The sequence below is a fragment of the Mobula hypostoma genome, chromosome 19, assembly GCF_963921235.1.
Source record: "Mobula hypostoma chromosome 19, sMobHyp1.1, whole genome shotgun sequence".
Taxonomy (NCBI): Eukaryota; Metazoa; Chordata; class Chondrichthyes; order Myliobatiformes; family Myliobatidae; genus Mobula; species Mobula hypostoma.
The window spans coordinates 38,758,562-38,777,569 of NC_086115.1; the positions used below are offsets into that span (position 1 = coordinate 38,758,562).

General features: G+C 38.3%; 1 protein-coding gene across 2 annotated transcripts in view; it reads right to left on the bottom strand.

The window, feature by feature from the left end:
- The window catches only part of btaf1 (BTAF1 RNA polymerase II, B-TFIID transcription factor-associated), an 88,384-nt gene that overhangs the window by 7,817 nt on the left and 61,559 nt on the right, over positions 1-19,008 (bottom strand). For both annotated transcript variants that reach the window (XM_063071732.1, XM_063071731.1), the window contains exons 25-36: positions 18,482-18,630; positions 17,522-17,674; positions 17,184-17,305; positions 16,934-17,101; positions 15,751-15,828; positions 15,474-15,603; positions 12,140-12,281; positions 9,964-10,094; positions 8,920-9,045; positions 5,192-5,344; positions 4,219-4,430; positions 2,079-2,238 (exon numbers count right to left, since the gene is read on the bottom strand). In XM_063071732.1, coding sequence (XP_062927802.1) covers positions 2,079-2,238; positions 4,219-4,430; positions 5,192-5,344; positions 8,920-9,045; positions 9,964-10,094; positions 12,140-12,281; positions 15,474-15,603; positions 15,751-15,828; positions 16,934-17,101; positions 17,184-17,305; positions 17,522-17,674; positions 18,482-18,630 — 1,724 coding nt within the window. The remainder of the gene's footprint in view (positions 1-2,078; positions 2,239-4,218; positions 4,431-5,191; positions 5,345-8,919; positions 9,046-9,963; positions 10,095-12,139; positions 12,282-15,473; positions 15,604-15,750; positions 15,829-16,933; positions 17,102-17,183; positions 17,306-17,521; positions 17,675-18,481; positions 18,631-19,008) is intronic.

A 19,008-nucleotide genomic window follows, 5' to 3' on the forward strand; every position in this document is an offset into this window, starting at 1 on the left:
TCCTAGCCCAACCACATAGACAACATAGTCAAGAAAGCTTACCAACACCTCTGCTTCCTCAGGAGGCTAAAGAAATTTGGCATATCCTTGTCAACTACTAATTTTTACCACCAGGGAAAGCATCCAATCTACACTCATCATGGTTTGGGATGGCAACTGCTCTTCCCATGACTGTTCTTGTGCATGTTGTAGAAATCTGCCGTTTGATTTCACTGCAAATGTTACTTAAGTTATTTGGAGACAGAGTGCGGAGCAGACCCTTCTGCCCCAGTGAGCCGTGCCACCCAGCAACCTGCCTGTTTAACCCGAGCCCAAGAAAAGACTATTTGCAATGACCAATTGACCTACTAACCAGAACGTCTTTGGACTGTGGGAGGAAACTGGAATACCTGGAGGAAACTGGAATACCTGGAGGAAACCCATGTGCTCACGAGAAGGACATACAAACTTCTTACAGAAGACACGTTCAGCAACCATCATGACCTCTTCCTTAGGCAGTTCCTTGGTCTTGAGGTTGACTTCCCTCAACTCCAACTAGATTGGCTACAAGTTGACTAGTGACTAGTAATGTCACTCAGGCATTTCACAGTAGGTGCAGTGCTCTCTCTGCTGGTTTTACTTTCTGCTAGTCAAGAGACTTAATGTACTCGGGTGCATACCTCGTTCTCCTCCTCCACATTAAGCTAACACTGGTCAGCGTTTCCCACAACTCAATGAGGATGTTGCTACTCTTTCCACAAAGATGCTTTGAGAATATGCTGGAAGCATTTTCCGCATGTTTTCCGGTAATCACTTTCCATGTCAAAGTTTGGTGAAGAGTGCTTGATTTAGGAATGTTCCTAGCTGCCCAGCAGAGCTGGCCAATTGTAATTAGAGCCTTATACTGTGGATGTTGGCTTAGAAGAATGTGCTGAATTGTGTTAGCATACCGACCAAAGGATTCAGAGTATTTTACAAAGACATTATTGAGCTCTCCAATGAATTTGACTTGGCTTCTGCGGGTCTCTGAAACATGCAAGAGGATGGGAATTATTTCTGTCCAAAAAACCAAGAACTTAGTGCCAGGTCTGGGGTATTCGTTCTGAATTATTTTCCTCAAATTGTCAAAGGCCTTTCTGGCACACTAGTGCGTTAATTGAATTTCATCATCTACACTAGCAGGTAACTCCTGTGAGTCACATTTTCTACAGGCTCATTGCAGACCTTTATTGTTGGCACTGTTACTGTGCAGCAGGGTAGTTTCATGGATATTTACAACAAAGCCCATTTTGTCACATGCTTCCTAATGATTTACACACTACAGATCAAGTTACAGTGCTCTTGGTTCTGAAATGGAGCTGATGTAGAAACAGAAAACCTACAGCACAATACAGGCCCTTCGCCGACAATGCTGTGCTGAACATGTACTTACATAGAAATTACCTAGGGTTGACCATAGCCCTCTATTTTTCTAAGCTCCATGTACCTGTCCAGGGGTCTCTTAAAGGACCCTATTGTATCTGCCTCTATCATCATTGCCAGCAGCTCATTCCACACACTCACCACTCTCTGCGTAAAAAACTTGCCCCTGACATCTCCTCTGTACCTACTTCCAAGCACCTGTCTGTAAATTAGCTCTTTACTAGATGGCAGCATGGTGCTATTTTGCTGAGAGAAAGGTTACAAAGTGTGTTGGAGAACATCCAAGATAAAGGAACCCATTTAATTACTTTGCACCAGACAAGACTGTGACGAGATTAGAACTCCAGAAACTAAAGAATCACGTACATTCATTTAGAAAGGTTTCCATCACAAGAGTGCATGAATTCAAAATAGTAGAGCACATTCTTGTTTACCAGGAGTTATAAATCAATCCTCATCAATGCCCTCCCCTTTAAAATATGGTCCTCAGAATTAATTATTGTCAACTTGGACATAAAAAACAAATCTCACAACTTAAAATCTTGTTGTGGTGAACATACATGGGATAACATTTGCACACAGTTTCAAGTGATGACTAAGCGTTAAAAGAAATTTGGAAAGCGTTAAAATTCTAGATAAAACCCAAGCACTTCCCAATAGGTTACAAAGTGCTTTACCTGTCCAATCCGATGAGCTCGATCCATTGCTTGCAAATCTCGCATAGGGTTCCAGTCATGTTCAACAAACACCACTGTATCTGCTCCAGTAAGATTAAGACCAAGGCCGCCCACATGGGTGGTTAACAGCAAAACATCTATTGAGGGGTCATTATTAAACCTAACAAAAATGCAAATAATTAATATATAATCCAAAATGCCATATTCACAACCTACGCTGAAACTTTGCACAATTAGTTGGTTACAGGCAAGAAGTAATATAATTTTAGGAATATACTAGGCCTGATTTTGGAGTAAAATGTTGACAATTCCACACGAGATTGCCAGGAATTTTCCACATAAATGTCAGCACGTGCAAACTTGAACACAGCTACTCATCAACTTTTATTCACTGAGCTCAAGTTATTTAAACAAGGTCTCAGCTAGGTAGCTCCGATTTAAAAGTTTGGTTAAATATTTATTAGTGCATGTTAACAGATCTAGCTTTTAGTTAAACACTTTTTTTAAAAAAGAACTTTAAAACATTTCCAAATGTCAGATATTTATAAAATTATTTTCTTGACAGTTCTTCATCATTTAAGTCAACTGCTGTCAAAACTTTCTTCAGCTGCTTCATGAAGAACGTTTGTCACATTATTCCTACAAGCCATGACATACAAGGATTTACATGTGTGCAATAGGAGGAGGAATAGGTGACTCAGCTGCTCAGCCCTGCTCTGCCATTTATTTCATAAGGTCATGGCTAATCTGTTTGCAAACTTAATTCCATATTACCTTCTAATGGCACTAACTTATCTACCTTAAAAACATGCAAATGCCACAGAAAACATATGATCAAACTTGAATCACTTAAGCAGTTAGGCAGGAGCATTACCAGTATGGCCATTATTATTTTTATGTACAAAATTGTTCATCATGCTTTAAGGATTCAACATTTTATAAATATTTGCTGTATAATGCTAATGATCGAACAAGTTAATTTAAAAATATAATAATAACTTTAACTTGAGTGACAGTTGTTGCACACAGAATACCCAAAACCTCCACTGGTCAACCTAGAGCAACATACGCAAAACGCTGGAAGAATTCAGCACGTCAAGCAGCATCGATGGAGATCAATGTTTTGGGCCATCAGGACTGGAAAGGAAGGGGGAAGGTGCCAGAATAAAAAGGTGGGAGAGGGAAAGGACCACAAGCTAGAAAGTGATAGGTGAAAGAGGCAAATGGCTGGAGGAGAAGGAACCTGATATTAGAGAAGAGTGGACTGTGGGAGAAAGGGAAGATGGGCACCAGTAGAAGATAGGCAGGTGAGGGAATGGGGAAGGAAGATAACCTGGAGGTATCAATGTTCCTGCCATCAGATGAGTAGCCTCCAAACTGATGGCATGAACAGCAATTTCCCGAACTTCTGGTAATTTTTCCCCTTCTCCCTCTCTTCTTCTACAACTCCCCATGCTGCCTCTCTCCCATTCACCTCTTCTCAACTGCTTATCACCTCCCCCTGGTGCCCCACCTCCTATGGTCCTATCTCCTCTCCTATCAGCCCATTCCCTCTTCCAACAATCATCTCCCAGCTTACCATCCCCCTTTCCCACCCATCCACATTTTTCCCCTTCCTTTCCAGTCCTGATAAAGAGTCACAACCCAAACGTTGACTGTTTATTGATGCTGCCTGACCTGCTGAGTTCCTCTAACATTTTGTGTGTTTTGCTAGATTTCCAGCATCTGCAGAATCTCTTGTCAATGACTAGTCATTCTATGTGAACCATTGAATGAAACACTTTGTTCCATGTATCCAACAGGAGATATAGTCCAGGGTCTGGACAACAGACTCCACACATAATATTGCTGATGTAATTACATGGTCTGCCAGATTGCTAGAGATGAACTGATTCCAAACACTTATTCAGGGATTCTTTTTTGTAACTAGGCTCAAGAACGCTATGTCTTGCTCCTGAGAAACACACACTCTTCCAATTAGGAAGCACAGATCATAAATGCAAAATATTCTTCCTTTGCTGGAACCAAATTCTTTTCATCAATGTTGTCTCTTGTGAGGCACATGGAACTTAATCACTAAGTCATGGAAGCTCTGGACACATTCTTAGTGCAACCATTACCTGTTTGATAACTTGCCTACCTTGCCACAATGGAATGTCGTTGGCCTGCAGGAACGCTACCATCTAACCTTAAATAGGTGATACTTGGCATCTGAGGTTTGAGCAAGTCATGTTCCACAATGTCCAACATGCTCTTCAGTTGACAGAAAATGAGAACTCTGTGTTGAGCTACAACTGATTCAGTGCCATTTTCTGAGGCTGCACTGTTGCCAAGTCCACAGTCAAGAAGCAGCTTGAAGGGGGTGGGGGGAAAGAAAAGGATTAAAAAAATATTCAACTTAGTCTCAGAAATAATTACTTGTTAAGAGTTTGAACTCAAAGTATGAAATAAATCAAATGTCAACACAGGGGACCAGAATCTTTAATCTTTATTCTTTATTCTTTTAAATTCATTTGACTTGGGTAGTAAATTCTTAATGGATTTTGTTTCATGTTTAGTTTTCAAAGTAATAACGTGAGCTTGGTACTACTTGACAGAAGTACCCGATGATCAATCAAAAGAACAATTTTTGTAGCACCTAATACCTGTTTCACAAATAGTTGTGTTGGCAGGTGGTACACATATTAAATTTGAAGAGAAATATGGGAAATAGTCCAATATTCCAATGCACTACTCAAATTTCAGTAAAAGCTATTAGAATCAAGGCGGCTACATTTTTCTGCCTCTTAAAAGATAACTTGGACTATACAGTTATTGTTAATATTAGGTACACAACAGCAAAGTGTATTTTCCATACACCTTCCTCTTGATGTTCAAACTTTCCCTCACTCCTCAACAAATTAACCTGCGAGGGAGGAACCAGTTTTATATCAAGCTATTGTTATACAACTTTTAAAACAATTTGTATATGCTGAAGCTTTAAAATCAACAAATACCTGATTTTATAATTGCAAATGTAATGTAACGTAACTGATATTGATGTAGACCAATAGATGTCTCCAAGAACAAGAAAATAAATGGAAAAGAAAAATGTATTAAATTTGAAAGAGTACCTGTTTTAAGGCAGAAAGCTTTGGAGCATGCTGGATATCATGCAGAGATGAATTTTGAGCAGCAAGCTGCTCCTTAATATGCTGGAATTCTGGATGCTGTGAAGTCAGTACTAGTGCAGGATGATTGCAAAGTTTCCTCAAATATTGTAACGCCTGGAAGCAAAGGAATAACAAAAATATCACCCGATTTCCACTGACTGAAAATTTCCACGCACTTGTTTGTCTTCATCATCTAGAAAACAGTTTCTCTCTAATGGAAGACATTTCCTCTGCTTAAAGGGGATATAAGATTATGGCTAGTTTTTAAAGAGCAAACTATATTGAGTTTATGTTTTCCTTACAGTTTATGAATTAGGTAATACTAAAGCCTAATATTGTACAGCACATGAATCTATGCGGACGCAGGGTTTACGTGCAATTTGCTCTCACCTTATCAGTAGTTCACACTACATTTTCACTCGTACAGTTTATGTTTATTATCACATTCTGGCACCTATTCTACAGCGTTTTTTTGAAAACAGTGAAACTATAAATCATCTTTTAAAATTTAGATACAGTGTGGAACATGCACTTCCAGCCCAACAAGCCACATCACAGAGCAGCCTATCAACTTAACTCAAGCCTAGTCACAGGACAATTGATGACTAATTAACCAACTAACTGGTATGTCTTTGGAAGGTAGGAGGAAATTGAAGCACCCAGAGGAAACCTGTGTGCTGAAAGGAAGGACGTACTAACCACTTACAGATGGTGTTGGAATTGAACTCTGAGCTCCGATGCCCTGAGCTGTAATAGCATCGCGCTAACTGCTATGGTACCATGACGTCTTGCTAAGCTACCATAGCGCCCAGGTTTGTCTACCAGGCCTCGAGCAATTGAATTGCCTAGGATCAATACTAGAACAAAACAGTAATTACCTTGCTTTCTCCTTTAACGCTCACATTGAGCACAGGTTTTATACAGCTAGAAACAATTACCATGCTCAAAACTTCAAATTCTATTTCCTCTCTATTACACTTAGATTCAAAGCACATTTACATCACCTTTAAGGAAAAAATAACCCCAGTCACTTTGCAAATAAGCAAGAAAATAAATAGGTCAAACTGAGAAGATAGAGCTTGGTCAAAGAGTCATGTTTACAGGTGAACCTCAAAGGAGCAGAAAATTGTGGAAACATTTAGAAAGAACTTTGGTGTCATGGTTAAATGTCTGCTGAAAATGTAAGTGTGTACAATGGGATTAGAGTTATGAGAATGGCAAGTACAGCGATGTGAACTTTGGCATCAGAGAAGGTTACAGAGATGAAGAGTAGAGACACTATATTGTGATTTAAACAGAAGAATGAGAACTTTAAATCTGATGGTGTACCAGACCATGCAACTCAGTGAAGATGGGATTGATAGAAAATGCAAAGTGACATTCTAACCAATACTCTGCTGAGCTCACAAATGGAGGGTAAGAGCCAGCCTGATGAAGACAGCCAAGATATGGTCAAGGGAGTATAAGGACTGTTTACAAGACTGCTTTGAATAGGTGGACTGGACCAGATTTAGGGATTCATCTTCAGATTTGAATATGCCACAGCTATCGCAGGCTGACCAGTGATGATGAGTGTATGCCAACAAGAATATACCAAACGAGTAGTCCTGGTTGAACCAGGAGGTTCCCAGTTTACTTTGGGTGTTCAAAATTAGGTGATCCAGAATCCTACAAGAAAGTCCAGGTATGACCTATGGAAGGCCATCATAAAAGTGAAAAGTCAATTTCGAGTGAAGTTAGAAACACATGTAGGTAGGATGCATTACTTCCTATTATGCAAAATCTCCAAGAGCATAAATGGCTGTGAAGCTTCACTCCATCAGCTCAACAACTTCTGTACATGCTTTGAAAGGGAAAATGACACTAGACCCATGGAAATCCACTCAGCATTCAGCGACCCTGTAACCTTCTGTTTCAGAGGCTGATACCCAAACGTACTTCAAGTTGTCAGGCCCCAACTACTGTATGTACAGAAAACCCATGCTGACCAACTGGTTGAAGTATTCAAGGACAATCTTCAACCTCTCACTATTGTGCTCTGCGGTTCCCACCTGCTTCAAAAGGGCAGCTATCATTCCTGTGTCTAAGAGCAGGTGAGCTACCTCAACGACCACTGCCTGTAACACTCACATCCACCATAATTAAGTGCTGTAAGAGGTTGGTTATAGCTAGAATTTATTTCTGCCTGAGCACTGTTGTTGATAGAATCTCAGATGCTAACAAAGCAGCCTACAAGTGACAGGTTGGCTGGTTAAGTGGTGTCATAACAACCTCACATTCAATGTCAGCAAGACTGAGAACTGAATTTTAATTTCAGAAGGGAGAAGTTGGGGAAACACACACCAGTCCTGATTGAGTGGTCAACAGTGAAAAGGGTGAGCAGCATCAGCATTTCAGAGAATCTATCCTGGGCCCAACATACACTTGCAGTCACAAAGGCAACACTCAGAGGCTCTACCTCATTAGGAGTTTGAGGAAATTTGGTATGTCACTAAAGACTTACAAATTTATATAGGTGCATGATGGAGAGCATTCTGACTGGTAGATTCACAGCCTGGTATGGAGCCTCCAATATACACGATCACAAGAAGTTGCAGAGAGTTGGAGACTCGGGCAAAACCCTCCATACTATCGAGGACACCTTTAGAAGTAGTGCCTCAAGGAGAGAGCATTCATCAGTAAGAACCCTCACCAACCAGGACATACCCTCTTCTTGTTATTACCATTCGGAATGTGGTTCAGGGTCAAGTTCTTTGCCTCAGACATATCTAAACGATCCATGAACCTATAAACACTAACTTATTATTCCTTTATCTCCACACTATTTATTCTTTTAATTTATAGGTTTTTATACCTTTACACATTGCTTCTGCAAAACAAATTTCATGTCATACATCAGTGCTAATAAGTCTGTTTCTGAAATTGCAGAATACATAGACAAAGGAATGGATGAAAGTATCAGCAGCAGATAAGCGGACAGGGATGGAGACAGACAGTGCTACGAAAATAGAAGCCAGTCCTGCTGATTAAAGGAGATGGAGCCAGAAACCAACATTGATTTTGGATAGGATTCTAAAGTAATGATGTTTTATTCAGCTAGACACTGATCAATGAGTAGAGTGATCTATTTTCCCAACATCAGAAGAAAGACTAAATGCCAACATTATTGGCATGGGTTCAGCCCTAAAAATGCACCTGATTCCAACTCAACTAGTTGAACACATCAGTTCGGTTTCTGTCTAGTCTTCAAAATGTCTAGCCACAAACACTCTGTTTTACCATCATACTTTGCCTTCCCTTCAGCAACCTAATCATTTTATGTGTATATGTGAGTTACATAGCTTACCTTGAATCCAAGCCTGTCTGGTAGTACTTTTCAAAAATGAAATAAAATTTGAATGTGCAAATTCATAATTTATAATAAGATCTAATACCTCATCTTTTAAATCATAAATACATCACATGTGGTTATTAGATGTTAGGACATAAAAACCTTTGATGTGTAATTTCAAACCTTTTGAGCTTCTACAATTTCCAGCGATTTAGTAAACCAGAACTAACCAATAAAAAACTGGCAAAACTTTAAGCAAACATTTAGCTAGCTTTCTTTCAAAAATGGAGCAATCTCATATTAACCTCAAAACACAACTGGTGTCAAGAGCTTTACAAAACTCTCAAAATATATTTACCTGAAATACATGTCCAGTGGCTTTGAGTTTAGGTTTCTCATTTTCTTCTGCGACTGTACTTGACGATATAGTTTCTTCAACATCACACTTAGCACGAGATTTGGCAAAATCTTCATACAGTTGTATCTAGAATTAAAAAATTCAGCCACCTCAATAATCACAGGAAGAAACAAAATCTTTCCTCCATCAAATTAATTTGTCCATCAGAAAATTTTCAGTCAGAAGGTAATTTCAAGGGAATGTATACATATTTTTAAAAAGATTTATCATAATTTACTTTATAAAAATATTTGTGATTTATTAAAGTTGATTAATATTAAAATTGTCGAAGCAAGGAAATTATAAATTGTGCAATGCCTCCAAAGGACTATTAAGAAAGCTCTGCATGGATGTCCCAGGCTAAATTTGTGCAATCCTCAAAGCAATCAAAGAAAAGGCCACTGACACTGTGCCTTTCGTCCTCCAAGGACGTAGAGGAAGTCAGTCAAAATGCAAACCACACAAGGACAGAGGTGAAGATAGGCTCAATGGGCAGTAGAGTTGGGGGATGATGAGGAAAGGAGATGCATAGAGAGGCAAACAGGGATAGCTGATCACATCACCTAACAGCATTACTATTGGGATGGTTTGGATATAGGGAAAAGAGAATGGAGACTGCGAAGGGCAGAAAAAGATGGTGGAAGGAAAAGACCAATTTCTCATTTGGCAAAGCTGTAATCCCCAGGGTAAATGTTGAATACATACTATCTTCATGACTTCTTAACTTGAATCCAAACTTAGTGAGAAAATTGATGCTCATTGAAGAATTTTGTGTGACACGTAAATGTTGTTGCAACTTCTTTTAGTGTCAGTATATGTTTCCATTGCCACGTGAAAAAAGGACAGAAGAAAAATTGCTGATACACCTCTTCTATTCTAAATACCTGAACACTTAGTTACTGCATTTCTGCAAGTTCCAATCACAAAACACGCAAATATCATTACACTGTCAGTTTCTAGGCTCAGGGATTTTGTTGGAGCTTTCTTCATGATATTACAACATACCTGTAAAGTACTGAGATTACAGTAATAATCTTGTATTATCTTAGGTGGAAGATCTTGAAGGACATCTTCCTTCATTCTGCGTAGTAGGAAAGGAAGTACTTGTCGATGCAATGCTTCCATTGCAAGAACACCTACGGCATGAGAGCAATGTTTTTTCTGAATTTTTACTTTATAAGAAAATTGCAAAGTAATACTTCATGCACTGAAACATTTTGAATTTTTTAAAAATATAAAAACTTGAATTCTAATTACATAATTATTTTACAACTGTATCAACATGAAACTAATTGAATGATGAAACAAGTAAGCTACCTTTTCTTTTAAAGTTTGCTTATAGAAGCTTACTGACAGACCTGACCATTTTGTGCAGAATTTTATTGTTTTACTGTGAATGGCAACTTAGGCAATTTAAAAGTCTCAAAAAGTCTTCAAGACTGCAATTTCAAACTATGTATGCATCTTGGACTATGATATATCCATGAAATCTGAGCTAATAACATATTATTGCTTTGTTTTTGATGCAGAATGCATGTTGGTTATCCACATTGAAAATAACAGATCTATGAACTCAAGATAATCGAAACAAGGTGCACAGAGGAAAAATACCAAAAATGACCTTATTAGACAAGTTCAAGAGAAAAGTAATACTTCACAACTCAGCACCTCTACTTCGTTAGAAGTTTGCAAAGATTCGGCATGACATCTATAGATGTATGGTGGAGAGTATATCGACTGGTTGCATCATGGCCTGGTATGGAAACACCAATGCCACAATGCCATTGAACAGAAAATGCCAGCCCACCACAGGTAAAGGCTTCCCTACCACTGAGCACATCTACACGAAGTGATGTTGCAGGAAAACAGCGTCCATCATTAAGGACTTCCACCATCCAGGCCATGCTCTCTTCCCACTGCTGCCATTGGGAAAGTGGTACAGGAGCCTCGGGACCCACACTACTAGGTTCAGGAACAGTTATTACCCCTCAACCATCATGTTCTTGAACCAGAGGGGATAACTTCACTCGCCCCATCACTGAACTGTTCCCACAACCAATGGACTCAGTTTCAAGAACTCTTTATCTCATGTTCTCGATATTTATGGCTTATTTATTATTATTTTTTTCTCTTTTGTATTAGCAGTTTGTTGTCTTTTGCATATTGGTTTGCCCATTCTGTTGGGTACAGCCTTTTTATAGATAGATAGATATACTTTATTAATCCCTGAGGGAAATTTGGTTTCATTTATTGTGTTTCTTAGATTTACTGTGTATGTAAAATAGTAACACCCAAGAAAATGAAACACAGGGTTGTATATGGTGACATATACATACCTTGGTAATAATTTACTTTGAAATTAGGAGTATGAGCACTTAACCCCTCAAATCAGCTCCAATATTTAACAAGATCATGGCTGATCTGACTGTAACTTCACATTTCCATTTCTCCACCATATCAAACATCTACCTTTTCCTTAAAAATAGACAAAGACCCTGTGCTCATCAATCCCTGACAAACAGAGTTCCAGAACAGAAAAGAAATTTTGTCTCATTCTCATCCAAAATGAGCAACTATATTTTTAAACAATGGCCCTAATTCAGGATATTCCTATAAGAGGAACTATCCTCTCCATATCTACCATCTCAAGACACTTTATACTCATATATGATCTTATGGATCTGGTGATGCAGAGGTTAAATTACTGAACTAGTAATCCAGATGCCTAGATTAACAATCTGGAGACTCAAGTTCAAACTATGTCTGGTAAGGAACTCCTATTCAGACAGTACTTAAAAAAAAATGGTACAACAATTACCAGTCCACAACACCTACTAGACTGTTTCAAAAAAATCATTCATCAGTAGGGAGAAAGTCTGCCACCTTACTTGGTCTGGCCTAGATGTGAATTTAGACCGATTCCGATTGGTTGATTCTTAGATTTCTAGCAAACTAGTTGTATTCGTTACCATTAGTCGAAATGAAATAATAGGACTGGATGGACCTATGCAGTTCAAATAGTTCAAAAATACTTCCAGCCTAGTTGACTTTGCAAAGTCCTCCTCAACAATATTTGAGACTGGTGTCTAAACTGAACAAGCAGACCCAGACTGGTAATGTGACAGCCTGATATAGTCACCCTCTCAGAATCATACCGTACAGGTACAAAATAACATCTTACCTGCCTCCTGCTCCTTTGAAGAACTCCTAGCATCTCTGCTAGCTAATATTGGCTTTCCATAACGAGCTGCAAATTGCCGCTCAGTACCCAAAAATCCTGGCATCAGGAAGTCAAACAATGACCAGAGTTCCAAGACATTGTTCTGCATTGACACAAAATGAATTTCAAATTAAACATCTTAAATGTTCATAGGAAACTTTCAGCATATCAATTTTTGGACTGTTCCAACTCATCTCATGATCTCAGATTAAATTACACATTCTAATTCAGTGACAACACATTATCTAGGGATAAGCATATCTAAGATGAACTGATAGAGCACAAAGTATCTGAAGTCCATGTGCTCTGTAGAAACAATTTTAAAACTGAAACTAAGTTTTATTGCACTTTATAAATTTAATTAAAAGATGGGCATCCATAGTCCAAATTCATTTTTATAGAATCATCTTACCTTTCTTTTGGCCTTGCATTTCTTCTGTTACAATCAAATATTTTTATTATAGTAACACACATAAAAGTTGCTGGTGAACGCAGCAGGCCAGGCAGCATCTCTAGGAAGAGGTGCAGTCGACGTTTCAGGTCGAGACCCTTCGTCAGGACTAACTGAAGGAAGAGTGAGTAAGGGATTTGAAAGTTGGAGGGGGAGGGGGAGATCCAAAATGATAGGAGAAGACAGGAGGGGGAGGGATAGAGCCAAGAGCTGGACAGGTGATAGGCAAAAGGGATACGAGAGGATCATGGGACAGGAGGTCCGGGAAAGACGGGGGGGGGGGGTAAACCCAGAGGATGGGCAAGGGGTATATTCAGAGGGACAGAGGGAGAAAAAGGAGAGTGAGAGAAAGAATGTGTGTATAAAAATAAGTAACAGATGGGGTACGAGTCCTGACAAAGGGTCTCGGCCTGAAATGTCGAGTGCACCTCTTCCTAGAGATGCTGCCTGGCCTGCTGCGTTCACCAGCAACTTTTATGTGTGTTGATTGAATTTCCAGCATCTGCAGAATTCCTGTTGTTTTTGTTTTTATTATAGTATAAGGAGCAATTGATAAGTTTGTGGTCTAAGGTAGGAGGAGTCAAATTTAGAAAACCTAGCACATTTATTTTTCCTACATTTACACACTTAATCCAGCAGTTGTGGAGCATACGGATCCCTTCTTTGTAGAAGTCAGCGTCTTGGACCTCCAGAAAGTGGTCCACAGCAGGGGTGATTGATAAGTTCGTGGCCTAAGGTAGAAGGAGATGAGTTATTAACTTCAAACTTTCTGCATTTTCACTCAAAGGGTTGAACTGCACGTGCAAGTAACAAGAGCTGTATAACTCATCTCCTTCTACATAAGGCCACAAACTTATCAATCATCCCTGCTGTGGACCACCTGGAGGTCCAAGACGCTCTCATTACATGCACGTGCAGTTCAACTCTGAGTGATAATGCAGAAAGTTTGAAGTTAATAACTCATCTCCTTCTACCCTTAGGCCATGAACTTATCAATCACCCCTGCCGTGGACCACTTCTACAAAGAAGGGATCCGTATGCTCCACGACTGCTGGACTAAGTGTGTACATGCAGGAGGGGACTATGTTGAAAAATAAATGTGCTAGGTTTCCTAAAATTGACTCCTTCTACCTTAGGCCACGAATTTATCAGTCACTCCTCGTAAATATCCTTTCATTTGGGTTATTTTGAATATCATTTTTTTCATTTCTTTTAAAACTCTAACCATTTTAGTATCTGTAGCATGTAAAGTGGGTTCATTGATAACTTGCAGGATTTCAACAGAATGTCTAAAAACTATAACATGATTGACTTTTTTTTCCCCCTCTTCTCCAATTCTTAATTACACTAACCTTGAAGATTGATTTATTCCTCTTAACCATTCAAGGTTCTTCTATTTACATGAAATAAGTATAATTGTTTCATTACAGACCCTCTAAACTATGAGCAGCAACCATAGCAAATAATGAAGGGTTGCAAACATCATTCACTCTCATTTATTTCTTACACTTATGTGGTGTTTTATTCCAGCAAATACTCTGGTCCATATTCATAAAGTATACCATTAGGTCACATAGAATTGTTTGAATCAGGATACTATATGCAATTCAATTTGCCAGTAAGCTTCCCTATTTCTGTTATCAAGGGGCATTAAAAATATAAATGATGGTGGTCATTGTTCCTAAAAATCAGATTGCTGCAAAGAAAAAAATAACACAGAATAGCTTAGAAGTTAACAAAATGTTTAAAAAAAACAGAAAGAGAACAATGAGACAAGCTTAGTAATATTTGCCTTCTTTATGTCAAAATTATGCCTTTGAGTACTTATGATTTCTAATTAATCATGCTACAACTGCATGAAAGAAAGATAATGCCTGTTTTTTCTATTATACACAGATGGCACATCATTTCAGGTTAAAAAGTCAAACTGTATTTTATACCACTTCTTAAACCATTAATATTGACCTGCTTCAACCCTTTTATGTTTCTTTATTTGCCTTTTAAACATGGTGGCGGCATCAGATCTCCTTGAAAGGTTTTAGCATGTACTCCATATATTTTATACTCATCTGTTCTTGAGCTCTGACATTTATTTTGTTTCTTAGTCACAAAATTATCAAATGTAATTTCTTAACTTTTGTTTTAACCTGGCCAATAATGTACCAAAATCATCGTATCCACCAAAAAAGCACAGGATTTCTTACTTTGAAGGGGTGGATTTTCTACATTTTCAACTGTTTGAAGTAAATTCTATTTAATATTTAAAATGAATCCAAATGAAGTAGTTTCCACATCACTACGTAGGTATACACAACAATAAAGTTTCATCCTGATCATAATTAACTGTTTAGTAAGGTTAATACTTTGGACTATAGCCAGTAATGAGTCATATCTGACTTAATGGAAAGGAGTAAAGCAAACAATCAGAAAAGAATATTTAGTAACAGACATAGAGCACTGCACCTAAGCTTTTAAATAACAATTGCTTCTATTAATGAGTTTTTGGTACCAAAAGGAATCAAGGTCTTCAAAACAGTAGCTGCCAAATCCTTTCAAATTTTAGCTCAATCATTCTAGGGGAAAACTGAATGAGCCAATTTTCAGCGTACAATAATTTAAAAAAAAACACAATATTTCAGTTCATTGAAGACATAATCCTACATATAAAGTATTTACTTCATGCTACCTGGCCATGGCATCATTTGCATTTGCAACTTGCATCAAGTAGCTCTAGTGACAAATTCCTTCTCATTTTACATCGTCTGTTTGATGTTTTCCCTTTAACCAACGCAATGGATTGTGCCATTACTCGACTAAACGATGTAATGCTACAAAGATAAATACCTGTATTGGTGTTCCAGAAAGTATTAATCTGTAGCTTGCAGTTAGCTGCTTAACTGCTTTTGAAAGTTTTGTCTTACCATTCTTGATGATGTGCCCTTCATCAAGAATACAATAGTTCCACTTAATATTTCTGAAAGTAGAAGGAAAGTTCAAATGTTTCATGCAAAGTGAACATTTCACTAGAAATAATGACAACCAATCTAGATTGTTAATTAAGACAGAACACACACTAGTCAACATAGAACACCTGCTATTTTGAATAGAAATGTATACCTACTTGAAAAAATCAATGTCATTTCGAACAACATCATATGATGCTACAACAAGGTTATGATTTTTCACAAGGTGCTGTAACCTGAAACCCAATGCAACATAAACATATTACAGATAAAATGTCTTTTAAAAGCATAATTTATAAATGAATAAATTAGAAATGAAATTTAATTCATAAGAATAAAAGTTGATGATTTATATACGTTTGTACATAAAATATGCCTCAAAACTTAAAATGGATTAGTAACTACAATCGGCCCTCCTTATCCGTGAGTTCGGCATGCGTGAATTCAACCAACCGTGAATCGAGAAAACCCGGAAGTGTGCTTCCAGCACTTGTTGTTCGAACATGTACAGACATTTTTTTGTAATTATCCCCTAAACAATGCAGTATTACTACTATTTTACATTGCATTAGGTATTATACGTAATCTAGAGATGATTTAAAGTATACGGGAGGATGTGCGTAGGTTATCGTGGATTGGGATGGGGAAAAAAAACGCAAGTTCTCTTACTAAGTAAGTCAGAACAGGGACATCCGGTATTATTTAGTGTCAGTTAGTCAAACGTTTGCCTTAGTATATAGTATATATTTTACCTTTCTATGCACATAAAATACTTAAGAAACATATGTTTCAGCGCCGGGCTCAGGAATGGAAGTTCCCGAGTTCATTCCAGTGACAGATCGCTCCCGAGCGCGCTGTCCATCCCTGCCGGGTTGATGTGGAGGACCAAAAACCCAAAACCCAATAATTAAACCACTGCTTTGTTGCGTAGTAATTGTTGCTTTAATCAGGCAGGACCTTTCTCATTATATCCTTTAAAATTATTCTGATTGTTGACCGACTGTAGCCTAACGCTTTTCCAATGACCGATGGCGTTTCACCTCTTTCTGATCGCTTTATTATTTCCATTTTATTTTAAATCACGATTGTGATTATTATTTTCGTGAACAGAAACACTGCAGATTCAGAGCTCCGCCGCCGGGTCCTAATGCCCACTGCACTGAGACAGGTTAAATAAGGTCCGGGGTTCCACTGAGTCCTAAGGTCCACCGCATTGAGACAGGTTGAGTAAGGGACTTGAGTATCTGCGAGGGGTCCCGGAACCAATCCCTCGCGGGTAAGGGGGATGACTGTACTGCATCTGTGAACGCAGTGATCATGGCATAACAAATTAAAATGTACCTTGCCCGCTCAGTGGGAGGTCCAGTATAGTGCAATGGATATAGTATTTCTTTAGAACAGAACTTTCCCACTTCATCTATCCAATGTCCCGTCAGGGTTGGAGGACATACTACCAATGATGGTAGAGGGGAGTTATCTTCTGCCTGAGTTTTTGTAAACTCCTGAGTCCTGTGAACACACAAATTGACTGTTACTCCTTCAATGACGGAGTTTCAACAAAATATATCGTGAATCATTTTCTTCAAATTACCTGAGGTAATGATCCCCTGCAAGAATGCAAATTGATTGCAATGTCTTTCCCAGACCCATATCGTCACACAAAATTCCATGAAGCTTATATTTGTTCAGAAATGCCAACCAGTTTACACCATCCTTCAATGATAAAATGCACAAGAACACTTATTAATATACAAGTTATCTTAGTGACATATCAAACCAGAGGTCACTGATATTAGCCACCATAAGTTTACAAATCAATCTTGTATAATACAATTAAAAAATGCCTCCATGATAACTGCTCATAGAGGGGGAAAAATATCACAAATAACTGCTCTCAAGAATAACACCAGGAATATAGGGGTTTCCTACCTGCTGATATTTCCGGAGTTCTGCTTTGATAGAAACAGGAATTTTGTAATTTTCCAACTTTGTCCCATCTAATAACTGTTCCAAAAAATGGCGCTCTCTGGCCTTTTGGTTAATCAATTCTTCGGACATATTTGGTGGATCCGGAATACCAGCCTGTAAAATAGACTGTAATTTAGAATTTGTATTATGTATTCCATTGTGGAACTGAAACTATATATCTATCATTCCTCCAGTTACACGGGGGAAGATCTGGGGAATTGAATAATGCAATGGATTATATCCTGAATCCTCTTTGGATTTTTTGGAACTGATAAGTAAAAGACTCTAGTGCTTGCTGGCTGAAAGAATCCAATATAAGTATGTGCCTCAGTGGTAGCAGACTTGCCTTTGAGTTGAAGACACCCGGACACAATCATCAGTGCAGTCCTGAGGATATGCTGGGTACCTTCACAGGCCATGGCGTTACTGTTCAAACAGGCTTTCACATTTTTCTACATTAAATTGTGAATTGAATTTCCCAGAGGTTGTACTTTTCATTATTTCTCCAAGAACGAGGTAAAAATTTGTAAACTGTGTATAAAAGTATTTCAAGTTGTTCAAAATCATGGTAATGTTGATAGTGTACACAGAAGTGTATTCCTGTGTAAAAATCAATAATTAAAAGACTTAGGAAAGGAAACAGGACAATACGATTTAAAATCAATCCCACAATGCTATGGTCCAGGTGCAGGACAATTGGACCAGGCAGAATAGTTTGGCACAGACTCGATGGGCTGAAGGGTCTGTTTCCATGCTTTAGTGCATAATGACTAAGATACAATCAAAACAACTGCCTTAAAGTTCATTGGATTTAGTCTCAATAGTTGAGTGGATGGTCAGACCACAACGAACCAAAGGATGTTCTGTATTCATGCGAGAGCTGGATAGGTAGCTGCCAAAATATAACCTTTCAAAACTTACCTCTAGTGGCATTAATCTAATCAATGTTGCAAAGCACTGTGTAGCCATAAATCGCACACTATCTGTTTGGTCACTCATCCTGCCCAGTACAGGGACTACCAACAGTACAATATATGGGATGATATCTACATCAAGTTGCTCCATAATGCCTGTATATTGCTGTTAAGGAATTATTTGTGTGATTGCTCTCATTAGTACAATAATTTATTTCAAATCATTCCACTATAATTCTAATACATAGAAGACCTGCCAAAAGTAACCATTTTTATTTTAAACTTTAATTATGAAATGTGGAGAATATCTAGTTAAAACTTTGTGGATTTTCTCCCCTGTACAGTACTGTGCAAAAGTCTTCAGCGTGTCTAAGACTTTTGCACAGTATTATGGTAATTTTATGTACTGCAGTGTACTGCTGCCGCTTTAAAAAAAAATCATGACATACGTGAGTGTGAAAACCTGATTGTGAGATGGGGCTCTATTAGGGACTGAGACTGGGAAGAGTGCAGGCTGAGGGGAATCACGATTGG